Below are 12,396 nucleotides of genomic sequence, written 5' to 3'. Positions count from 1 at the left end.
TATGTTTTTGGTTTCTGGTGTTTGTTTTGGGGTAAAGGAAATGGGGAAGGAAGGATAAGAGAGGTGTTGGTGGTGAAGTGAGTGAAGGGTGATAGGGGTATTTATGGAGGAGAGGGTTTGAGAGAGAGAGAGAGAGAGAGAGGTCATGTGGAAGTGTGGGGAGGGAAGGACATACCACGGGTGTTTTGGGGTATGTGTGTATGTCTATGTCTATGTGTATGTGTGCAGGGACATGGTGGGAGCCAAACCCATTGGGTTTACTCTTGCATGTTGGCCCTCCATATGACAACATGGACCCTCTCTCTCTTTCTTCATGGAAAAATTTCATTTTTTGGATGAAGGTATCTAAATTTGAAAGTTTGGTTTCGAAAGCTCTATACTTTATTGACTGACCAAATCATTTCTTAGTTAATGACTTTCCACAAAGAGATGCCATTCTCATTCTGTTATAAGCAGTTTTGTTATAATACTCTAATAATAAAAACTGATACAAATATTAAAGAGGACATTCTTGATTAAATGCAAGAGGTCCTCTATCAAAAGAGACTTCAACAAAACATAAAAGACCAACATGACCAAGCTAGTTTTCACAGTATTGATGGATTTGAAAGTGAGATGTCCCTTAAAATAATTAAGGGAATTGCATCCAAATCTTGAAATCATCCACACCCAAACTCAAGAGACTAGGGATGACATTTTAAAGTCAAAGTAACTCAATTTCTAATAGAAATGTTAAACACGATTTGACATCTGAAAATTTTACGCACAAAAGTTGAAATATAACGAACATGAAGACACTCTTTGACAACGAGCAATGTCAACTCCAAAGAGAAACTGACAAGGAACCAACTAGTGTCCATAACATCATGAATTTTGTGCTTAACAGTATCAAAATACTCACTAGGAAAGACTCACAAATAGCCTCACCAATTAAACACTTACAAACGAAAAGTACTAAAATAAAAAATAAAGCTGCAACAATTCATGAGAAAAGCAAGGTAGAAAGCTAAAGAAAGACTGCTATGAATTTTTTTAGATCTAAGATTTTGGTAAATGAATGAGACACCGGCTATTGGAGAGTTCCATCGACAAATTTTCTAAATACTAAATAATAGGAATTTACAAATGCCATGTAAATTTTCCAGGAAGGTTTAAAGCTAGAAAATTTACAAGGTAATTCATTTTTTCCTCATACTTTTTCTGTTTCTATAGTCTTTAAATTGGATAAATAAAAAAGAATTAATGGACAAATGAAAAAGAGATGAGTTAACAGTAACTTCACCCTTCCTCATTGCCCTTGTAATTGGGTGATTCATTCTCCCTACCGTAACAAAAACAGTTCCAGCGCACCCAAATCAGTGGGGCTATTCTGTGGGCCCAACTCCCCAGACTCAACAATAGACCAACGCAGGGCTGGTCCTTGGCAATTTTAGGCTACGGCAACTCCAAAGAAATATGCCCCAACATAAATTCACATATGTTATAAATAGGCAAAAGTGAAAGAGAAATAATCTTTGCTAAAGATAGAAGTAAAATAGGTGCAATGTATCATACTGTTTATTTTCGAAACTGTATCACGCAAAGAATGCAGGCAAAGAGAGGGCGATATTAATATTATTGCTTTTACTCTTGATCTTATGTGTGGTAATGAGGTTACAACCATATATACATAGAGGTTTTGATCTGACACAACTTTACATGCATGAAGAGATTTTTTATCTGCCTAAGACTTTTTGACCTAAGACTTTCAACGGTTGTCACCAAAGTCTATTTTGGTTTGCTTCCTCATACAATCGCATGTGTGTCATTCACACTCAATTTCACAACAACATAAAAATAATTTCAGCCCAAGACTATAAGAAAGCGCCTTTAGTTATCGAAAGACGATGACACTCTCTAACAAGCAACTAGTTCTTAGTTATTGTGTTTTTAGGAGACCTAGCCGAAACTCTTGGCTAAAACCGCTTTGGTGCTGCTAAGTGAATGTTGCCAAAAACGTTCTCAAACAATAGAACTATGGCCGATGTGGATAAGTAAGTCGACTGCCAATGGTAGGATTTTTGTCTGATTTTCCAACATAACTAATAAGATATGGATTGAGATACATGCAAACAACTAATTTAAATACAATTGAAATTCAATAATTTGATTATCATTCAAATATAACTTAGGGTGATCCAATCTTTTGGTCCGTTTACAAGTTTATAAGTGAGCCTCGCCAAAACCCTACCAAAAGGAAGATCAGAGTACTATTATTTGGGTGGTAGCTAAGAAAGTAACTACATATGGGGGCCAAGGTTGGAGGGTAAATTTGTTGCAACAGGAAGCCCCAGATACAAACATACACAGGTACCAAATTACCTACATGCAAGTCACTGTCTTCCAAAGAATCCCTCCCACTTACCATGTTCTATGAATGAGATTGATTGGGCAAAAACAGAATAAAAAAATGAAAACACAGGAGAGGGATTGTAAAGGCCCGCCACCATAGACCCCCCAAAAACACAGGACAGGGAATTTCTATTCAAATTTTGGTGGTATTTTTTCTCTCTCTCATTTTGTTCAATGACTCTGACTGCGGCTTGGTTTGGCACATGAAGGCCATGTTACACTTGCCCCAAAACTCTCCTGTAAAAACAACAACGTAAGGACCTGATGATGATCGCTTATATGACATCATTTCCAACTGCTTCAAACCGCTCTCTCTCTCTCTCTCTCTCTCTCTCTCTCTCTCTCTCTCTCTCGCCAATTCAATTACCCAAAAAAGATTACTTCAACCGTAACTGTATATAGTTGGAAGTTGGAATATATATTGTTGATGCACAAAATTAGTGAAGATTTTGGAACAGCGTAAAATGTTAAATTGGTGACCTTCGCTCGGTTGCCCCGGTCACTAATGAGGATAAATATGTAAAGAGATAGAGATAGGGAAGCAAACACAAGATGTATATGATTCACCCTAAGTTTGGCTACATTCACGGAGTAGAGGAGTTCTCATTAATAGTGAAGGGTTTACACAAATACATAGGTTCAAGCATAATCATCATTAGTGAGTTCTAATGACTAGTTTAAGTACAATAACGACATTAGGGATTCATTGTAGGAGAATGGTCTTCTTTTATAGTTGAGGAGAGCCTCCAACTTTTGTTCGTGGTTGATGTGGGAATCTATGAGCTTTATTCTGACGTTGACATGTGTCGTGCTGTGATTGGCCCCCTGGTTGGAGGAAAACTCTTATACTTCAGCAAGGGTGCCTCAGCATGAACCCCTCAGTGGATCCTTGAAGGTATAAAGTTGACTGATACTTGGTAGTTTTGGGATTGATCAAGTATGGTACAAACATATATGTTATGAGGTATTGCCTTTTTCCATTGGCTCTCTTAGTTAAAACTTGGTAAGAAAATGAGGTCATGTTGAACATTAACCAAAAGATCCCAACTATTATAGAGCAAGAGCAACTAAACGAATAAACAAAAAAATGCCGACATCAGACGTTGCTCGGTTGGTTAAAGTAATGTATTTCTGCCACTGTACCTAAATTTGAATCATTGCCAGAGTAGTTTTGGAGTAGATTAAAATATTGTTCGAAAGATAAAAATTGAATAAACAAAGACATTGACACCCATGTGGGTTGTAAGCAAATGCTTTAACAATGAAGCCTGAAGAGGCAGCATGATGCATTTTGATGGTGGTGATGATGTCAGAATACATGGTCTCATGGGTTGTTCAATAAGAAGCTTAATATATCATAAACTTACTATAAATAAACACATGGAAACATAATTAGTCAAAGAATATATATGAAATATGGTTTATATCCATATCCATCTGTATTTTCAAAGTATAGATAGGATCAGAAGATTAAGCACCTGATGCTGATGTCATCAAGATGTAAATTGTGGTATGAGTTCACATCCCATGTGCACAAGAGTATGGGGAAATGAATAGTAGAGGGAGAAAAACTCAAGTAGAGGTGTCTGATCATGTTATTTGTAGAGCATTTTTTCATAGAAAAAACATGAGATCCCTTTATTTAAACATCACGCGGCCCCACATGATCCCATCAAATGTGAAAGTTTCTCTAGTCAGTCGACTCTGCTAAGTATCTTGTCTAGAATTGGCAAATAGAAACTTCACTATAGGTGCCAACAACAAATACAAAGGGGGTGGATGAGACCAAATACAAGTGGAAATGTTGCTTTGTGTAAGTGAGAGTTGTCATAGTTAAACAATACTATTTTGTAGCTGGGCTGTGTGACATCACGCTGGCATTAGCATGACGTCACAGCCCGCTATAGATTTTTTTTTTTTTTTTTTTTTTGCCTTAGGCACATGGGAAACATGCGCGACTGGGTGCAATTTCCTGACCAAAAAAAGGCGACGGGGCCCGCCGTTGCAGTGCACTAATTGGTACCAGGTGAATGGTCATGTGGCTTGTTCTAGGCCGTTGGATTTCCAAAGGCTAGTTTTCTAGGACTGTTGGATTTCCAACGGTAACAAAAATTTGAAATTCAAATCTAACGGCTAGTGATGTGGCTCGTTTTGGGTTGTCTGATCCCAAGATCAATAGTCCATGATTTTGTCCAAAAAAACCAAACGGTCAGAATTATGACCGTTGGCCACGTGTCCACATTTGGGCTGTTGGATTTGAATATTTTCAAATCCAACGGTCCAGATTAATTAACTTAATAAAAATTAATAAAAAATTATTAAAAATTGTTTAAAATACAGAAAAAATTTTAAAAAAAAATTATTATTTTTCTATAAATACATAACCATCAGCTTCCACCTTACACTACATTTCAATATTTTCAACACTTTCAACCAAAGCTTTCATATACTTTTTTGTGAAAAAAATGGTTACATGGAAGCTCATCAAAGATGTTACGTTATGTCAATGTTGGGTTCAAATTACTCATGACCCTCTTACGGGTAATGAGATGGAGTTGCGAGAACACTGGAGATTGGGCCAGGACATTATGGTCATTTTGAGCTCCTGGAACACTAAAAAAAGTATGCCAAATCCATGTATTACATGAAGCCACTGCTTCCAAAATGATACTTTTGGCTCATTTTCTATCGCCATAAGCTCCTTGCCACGCATTTGGACAATTTTTCTAGGTCCAGTGCATGCAGTTGATGCTTCCAATCATGCCAGGAAAGCCTCGTATGTCACCCTTCTTCAGAAGCCTTCGCAGGTCCCTTGGCGTGGGTTTTTGGAGGTACTCATTGGTGTATAGGGCTTCGATTGCAGAGCAAAACCGCATCAGGGACTCTAGAATAGTTGATTTTCCCATCCTCACTATCTTATCCACTTAATCTGAAGATGCTCCATATGCAAGCATCCGCAAGACAGCTGTAATTTGTTGCTTAGGAATAAGACCTAGAACATGAAAAACATCCTTTTTTTGCACAAAGTATGGATCATGGTTGCAAATAGCACTCATGATTTTGTCGAGCGAACTTCGTTGCATTCTAAAACGGCGTCTAACAGTATGATCAGGGAATAAACTGTTGGAGATAAAATAATATTCCAAGAGATCTTTACCTCGTCTTTCCTTCTTTTTATTCAAGTTTGTGGCACTGCCTGGATTTGGATATCTGACCCACAAGTTCCATGACATGACGGGAATGTGAGGCTCTCTACCTTCTATGTTCATTATCCTCATTCTCTTCCATTGCGAAAGCCTCATCTTCGCCTTCTTTTAGATTGAACAATTCTTCCTGTTGTGCCAACAATTTTTCCTGTTACTGATCGATTTCATACAATCTCTTTGAAGAAGACATTGTAAGAACTCAAGATTTAAAAACGATGAAGAAGGATTTTGAGCTAAAACAGAAGAATTGAGTTTGGTGTATGAATGAGGATGGATGTAGGGTTTATATGGACAAAAAAAGAAAGAATGAGGTTCTGGACAATGCCACGTGGCACTACGTGATTGGTTGAAAATTTTATCGAAATCTTGGCTAAATTATTGTAAACATATAGTGACACGTGGCATATTGTAATTGGTTGAAAGTCTTATCGGAAATCTATCCACAAAATAGTACATTCGGATATGGTGTAACAAGATTGGTTGAAAATCTGATCGAAATCTTGACTAAATTATTGTAAATAGATAGTGATACGTGGCGTATCAGGATTGGTTGAAACTCTTAGCGGAAATTGAAACTCTTAGCGGAAATCTATCCACAAAATAGTACTTTCGGATAATGACATGTGACGTGACAAGATTAATTAAAAATCTTATCCGAAATTAAAACTAAATTTTTTTATTTATTATTTTATAAAAAAATTAATAATATTTTAAATAGGTTGGATGCCAACACATTTTGTTGGGATGGAGATGCATTTGGCCAATTAACTGTTCATTGGAGTCAATCACTGTTCATTGAGTGGATTAAATAGGCTGGGTGCCAGCGCATTTTTTTAAAGGTGGAGTTGTTCTTAGTCAAACAATCCTATTTCATAAAAACACACCCTGAATATGACATATAGCTAATCAATAAAGTGTTCCCTATCTTTAAGAAAACGAGAATTACTTAGGCTATAACCTACACTATACGAAGCCTAGATTCAGCGGGATATATGTAAGTATGAAGAGAATTATTTTTTGGGACCTAACTCAGCAACTTTGACAGGATTTGTGAGGGTGAGAGTAAGGACGGCTCCTCACCTGATATGTTCAAAACAAAGAATGGCAAACGACCATTTAGTTTTCAATTTTCAGTTTTCAAGAACTCGTCGCCGTTTGTGTTGCAATTCCTATGCCCAATCCCCACAGAAAACTTCAGATTGAAAAGAAAATTGATTAAGATGATATCTTAATGCTGAATGCACAAGCCATACCTAAAATCAAACGCCTCAATTTTCATACCTAGTCTATTCTCTTCATATGTACTTTCAGATAACTAACACCGACAAGTTGAACAATCAATGTTAATTGTCAAAGTAAACAAAAATCCTCTCTTTTCTTGACATAAAAGATATAAAAGATTACCGATACATGCGGCGTTGCAATGAAGAAGACAACAAATTAACGTGAGAGAGAGAGAGAGAGAGAGAGAGAGAGAGAGAGAAATAAAAAGAGAACGTAAAAAAAAAAAAAAAAAAAAAAAAAAAAAACTCCCCATAGCTGAGAAAATACATGTAGGTCACTACATTTGTGTGCCACCATGTGCGTCTGCTGCAAGTCATTTGAATGAATTACCAGGAACCAATTTGGAACTGAAATCTTCATAAATCTGCAGGACAATGTACAGTCACTGGTCGGAGACAGAATTCACTTGTTGATGCTGCCCCTCTTGTAGAGTTATCTCTCTTCGAAATTTAGCAATATGAGTTTGAACCTAACACAAAGACATTTGACACCAGATGTTAATAAAGTTACTTAAGCATTTTCTATCACGATAAGTAATTTTCATATCTCAACTAGAGTAACCAAACTTATGGTATACATTACTGCCGACTAATGCCAAAACGTCAAATATGTTCCAGATCTCCACAACATGTGATTCATCTCAATAAATCCTTGCAAGATTCAGGATTCATAAACCTACTCAATTCTAACCTATTTCAGATTTCAATGGTTAATAGCAATGAAATCACAGAATTTGATCATGATAAAGTCAATAAACATGGAGACACAAAATAGGTATTTACTTCTCACACACCTCTTGTTAATTTATGTCCTTTGATCGTCTTCAATTCATTTGATCCGACAGCCGAAAGTTAGAAGGGTGTGTGAGAAGTAAAAATGGGTTGTGTGAATATCACACCCCTTATCACAAATGCTTAGACTGGTTCAGGAATTTCAGAATAACTTAAACAACCACTATAGTTGTCATGAGAATTACTTTTCCTATAGAAACTTGACTCATCAAAGGCCTTCTAACTCAACATGGCAGGGTCGAACTACAAAAAGTAAAAACTTTTGTGGAAGTTTGGCGACCTATGAGACTTATTCATCTTTTGATTAGACCAAGGGTTGCAAAAAAGAAACAGTGTATTTCCCTGCCGTAATTGTCAGTCTGTTTCTTTACCCTCCCTCGTAGTGTACATAGACATAGGACGGTAGCATGATCGAATGGCTAAAGATCTTTGCATATAATTTGTCCTTTTTGGAGACACTTTATCAGAACTCACTGGGAGAAGAAAGGTAGTCCTCTCTTAACTCACTTGAGAACCCAGTCAATCCATTCAACATATACTTAGGACGTGTTTGGGAAACTAAAGAATTGGTTTAGACCAGTTCTACATAAAACCTGATAATTAAAACAACTTAAATCTGAACTAGTTTTGAATGTTATTTTAGGTCTGTCTTGGCTCTAAATTACAATTTTGGTTCACTATTTTCTACATCTTAGCCCACAACAGTTCCACAGACAAGATTATAGTTTCTGAGTACCAAATACTGTTCAATTTAAAAAGCCCTACTAAACATGGTTGGGTGGTCTTTAGGTTTTACAGAGCACACCCTAGGATTCAACATTGTACCCCTGTATCTCTGGGGATATATTTAAACATCCGTTAGTTTAGACATTGTTACACTAGTTTGGACACTACAATGATCAGATAGAGAGCAACGGTCTATTGGCTAAATGTTTTCGATTGACGCACAACGATTGCTTACTGAAAATTTTCCTATGAAATCCCTTAACAGCTCTTAGAACATGAAAGCCCTATTCATTTTCTCTAAGCATACTGGGCTCAAGTTTGATGTTTTCTTCACTAGCATATCGTAATGATTTTAAGTTCATACTTATCAAAAATACATGTAAAGTTGCGGTAGAGACATGACTGCAAATGGGTAAAGGGCAAGTGTTGGGAGGCTGAAGTTTGGGGTTTTGGGCTTAGGTTAGAAGGGGAAAAGGGCATCTCTCGTCATATTGTAGAAACACATTCAGTTAGTTTGGTGAATTTGATGCAGCAGGATGGTGTTGACAGGTTTCATCCTCTAGCTTCTCTTTTAGACAGCTACCACGAGATATTGTCTTAATTCCAGCAATATAAACTTATGCATATTTATGGGAGAAGAATGCAGTGGCTGATGCTTGCTAATTGGAGCTACAACATTGATCCGGGATTGTGCCTCCTTGAAGATCCTCCTGTGTGGGTTGGCGATGTCCTAAGTGATGACTTGTTGGGGATTACCAAGTATCGGGAAGTTTGTAACTTAATTTAGTTTTGTTTGTTGGGGTGTTTCACCCCACCCCCACCTTACCCCCCCCAAAAAAAAAAAAAAAACGACTGCAAAAGATGGATAGAATTCCATTCAATACATAAATGAGAACGGTGAAATACTTCTAACAAATTTTTTTGGAGTTTGTGCCTTACCTACTAAGCGGGTCGACTGTATGAATCCTAGAGCGCCATTGCGCTCGGGTTTGCGCCAATTCAATCCTAGACACTAATATATGCAATAAATTGCAAAAGGATTTTCCACAAAGAAATTAACTGGACAAATATGTCAGTACATAATCTAAAAAACCACATATGGTTTTTCCACGAATACGCACATATGACAGCTCCTCACAATCACAAAATTTGAAGTTCCACAAATATATCCAGAAAATATGAGATAGACTAATGCTTACCTGCTGCTGAGCTGTTGCAACTCGTAACAGTTCATCTGCTTCTGAAAAGTTCGTGAACCACTGGCATAGGGGATGATCTTTAGTGTCCCCTCTCTTTCTGTTACTTGGATCCTCAACTGGCACTACATGCAACGAAAAGGAATAATTTACCACCCACAACATGATCAAGAGAAATTACAGACAGCACAGCATAACTAATTTATACCAGGAGGAGGCAAAGCAACACCAGCAGGTAGTCTGGGAATGACTACAGCTGGCTGATTCTGCACACGAGCTAAGAATGCCTCTGAAGGCTCAGGGAACACAATTTCATCATATGATTCCACAACAACAGGCTTTTTAGTTGACATAGGACCGGACTCATCCGCTGGGTACAACTTCAAATGATGAAATCTGTGAAAAAGCTCAAGATCAAATTCTCCTCACAATGATGGGCACCCATAGTACCAAATGCATGCTAAAATGAAAAACAGCTTGTTGGTTGTTTCCAATCAAATGTAAAATCAAATTATATCAAAGCATGTAACAAATAATCAAACTCATTGTTTGAAAAATTGATCTCCCAATTAAGCACGCTAGAAGGTTAAGTGAAATATAGTTTCCACATATAAAGCAGGATGTGTCGCTCGAAGGTTTTTTTAACTACTCAGATAGACAATGAACATATCGATGTTGGAAATTAAAAGACAAAGTTGCTTCTCTCCAGCTAGGTTTAACCATTTAAATATACTATTCCATAGTTGAGGACTTGGTACAAATGCAAAGAACACAGACAGTATCAAACACAAAACTAGACAGCCAAATGCCAAGTAAATCACATAAATTTAATATTCAAAGCAACTCACAAGTTTAATGGCTTATCACAAACATCACTGTGGAAGAAAAGCTGTAATGGCGATTTCAAATTCACCCCAGCCACATTCTGACAATTCAAATGGTGGCGACTCAACAACCCTTGTGGGATTATTGAAACTGGAATGCAGCTGAAAAACAGCACGTTTTATCACCACTCCAAGATCCTCATTGGTTGCCCCACGAACGTACACAGTCCACTTGTGTGATTGGTACCTAATTAGATATCACAAAATTAACTCTGATATTCCAGTCCTCATGTAAGTAATTCAACAAGCCAATAAATCTACCGCCATTAAAACAATACTTACTCGTTCGCCTTCTTACCGAGCCAGAATGCAATATTGCCATACACTATCGGAACACTAATCTCAACATCTTTGAGTTTCTTATGAAAAATCTACACAAAGTTACATGAAAAGCAATACAATGAAAAAAAAAAAAAAAACTACAATTCAAATTTAAATTCTGGTAGTTAGAATGCTGGGCAAAAATTCAAATTCATAAACAGAACAGTTAAAAGATTTTTTTTTTTCTTTCAAAAAGTCCAGTCTCATGATCCATAACAAGGCACTAAACACATTATACATTGGGAAATCAAATCAATCTCAAAACAGAGTCTTGAAGTTGCGGATCAGAACTATTTCCAAAAGCACTTCTGGGTATCTGGCTAACCTTGTTTTGGTAAATTAGGAAGTGGGTAATAGTAAAAATTTGAAATTGAACAAGAAAGTTACCTTCTTTTCACTGTCTTCCGGTTTGCCCATTTTCGTGCGCAGAGATTTAGGCGCAGGCGCAGGCCCACTTATTTCAGGTTGATCTGGACCGTGCATTGTGGAAGAGGAACCATTGTTCATGTCTTTGTGAAAAGCACTTTCTTCTGTGGCGCAATCAAGAAACTAGGGTTTCTTCCCGCGAAGTTGCAGAGTACGGTCTCGAGGCTCCGTGGTTTTCCAGGAGGGAGTTATCCTATACAACGTGCTTCAAGTTAGTCCGTACTTTCACCCAATGAAGCTGGGCCGTGTGGAGCGTAGTAATACCATCCCCAATTGTGCGTGTAAAAGCTAAAAATATTTAGAGTAATACTCGATTTCTCTCTTAAATTTTCACTTAGTTTTCAATTTTTTTTTCTAAACTTTTCTACTAAAAAAATTAAGGATTAAACTAATGTTTTAGCCGATTTCCTCCTTATCATTTAAATTTTTATATATTCAATATAAATTCTTATTAAATCGAAACATGTACACAACATATAAGGATAATTAAGTAATTTCATTCTTAAAAATAATTGAAAAACTAAAAAATAAAATAAAAACAAAATTTTCCGTCTTTTTCTCTATATTATTCTTTTTCTTTTAGAGTATGTACATCTTTTTTTGTTCTCTTTGACAAATAATAATATCAACAAGAGCAATTTCGAAGCAATGTATTAGTACAACAAACCTGATAGTCATGTTATCGTGTACGTTATTACTTCAGAAATAAATAGGAGGAAAAATTTAGTACAAATTGTGATGACTTGATTTGTTTTTGGATATTACGCGAGTTTGTGTGTATATATATACATATATATAAGAAACTTGAAAGGGTGTATTTAGGAATTAGGGAAATATCTGCAATGTGGAAAAAATGTATGGAAGAAAATATGTTAGGGTTTGGCAAGTGTGACATAAGCACTTGAGGAAGGATAAGATGGCGTTGTCTTCCATCTCAATCTCAAGAACTTGGTAGCTTTTGAGTCTGTATATTTGTTGGTGAACATTTTGGCCCCAACCATTTTTATGACAACCTACAAACATGGAACCCCACTTGAAAATATTTAGACAGATGTGTGGACAGGAAAGGCTACTTCTTCATTTGAGTGACTTCCTTCCTTTGAATACAATAGAGGACATGCTTCAGACATATATGTCCATAATTTCTTGACTGGAACAGATAAGGGCTCTT

At 36.7% G+C, this 12,396-nt stretch overlaps 1 protein-coding gene across 1 annotated transcript; it reads right to left on the bottom strand.

Moving 5' to 3' along the window:
• Window positions 1-7,060: 7,060 nt before the first annotated feature.
• LOC103939000 (transcription initiation factor TFIID subunit 14b-like) lies at window positions 7,061-11,494 on the bottom strand. Its single transcript, XM_009349052.3, is given in 7 exon segments — window positions 7,061-7,350; window positions 9,598-9,719; window positions 9,803-9,990; window positions 10,443-10,483; window positions 10,485-10,665; window positions 10,761-10,849; window positions 11,187-11,494. Coding segments are annotated over 7 exon segments (828 nt in total). The 5' UTR covers window positions 11,307-11,494; the 3' UTR covers window positions 7,061-7,263.
• Between the last annotated feature and the right edge of the window lie 902 nt (window positions 11,495-12,396).

The sequence above is a fragment of a genome, unplaced genomic scaffold (genome assembly GCF_019419815.1).
Source record: "Pyrus x bretschneideri cultivar Hongxiangsu unplaced genomic scaffold, Pyrus_bretschneideri_v1 Contig16, whole genome shotgun sequence".
In the NCBI taxonomy this organism is placed as follows: Eukaryota; Viridiplantae; Streptophyta; class Magnoliopsida; order Rosales; family Rosaceae; genus Pyrus; species Pyrus x bretschneideri.
The sequence above is the reverse complement of the archived record's forward strand: the minus strand, read 5'-3'. Positions and strand labels throughout refer to the sequence as shown.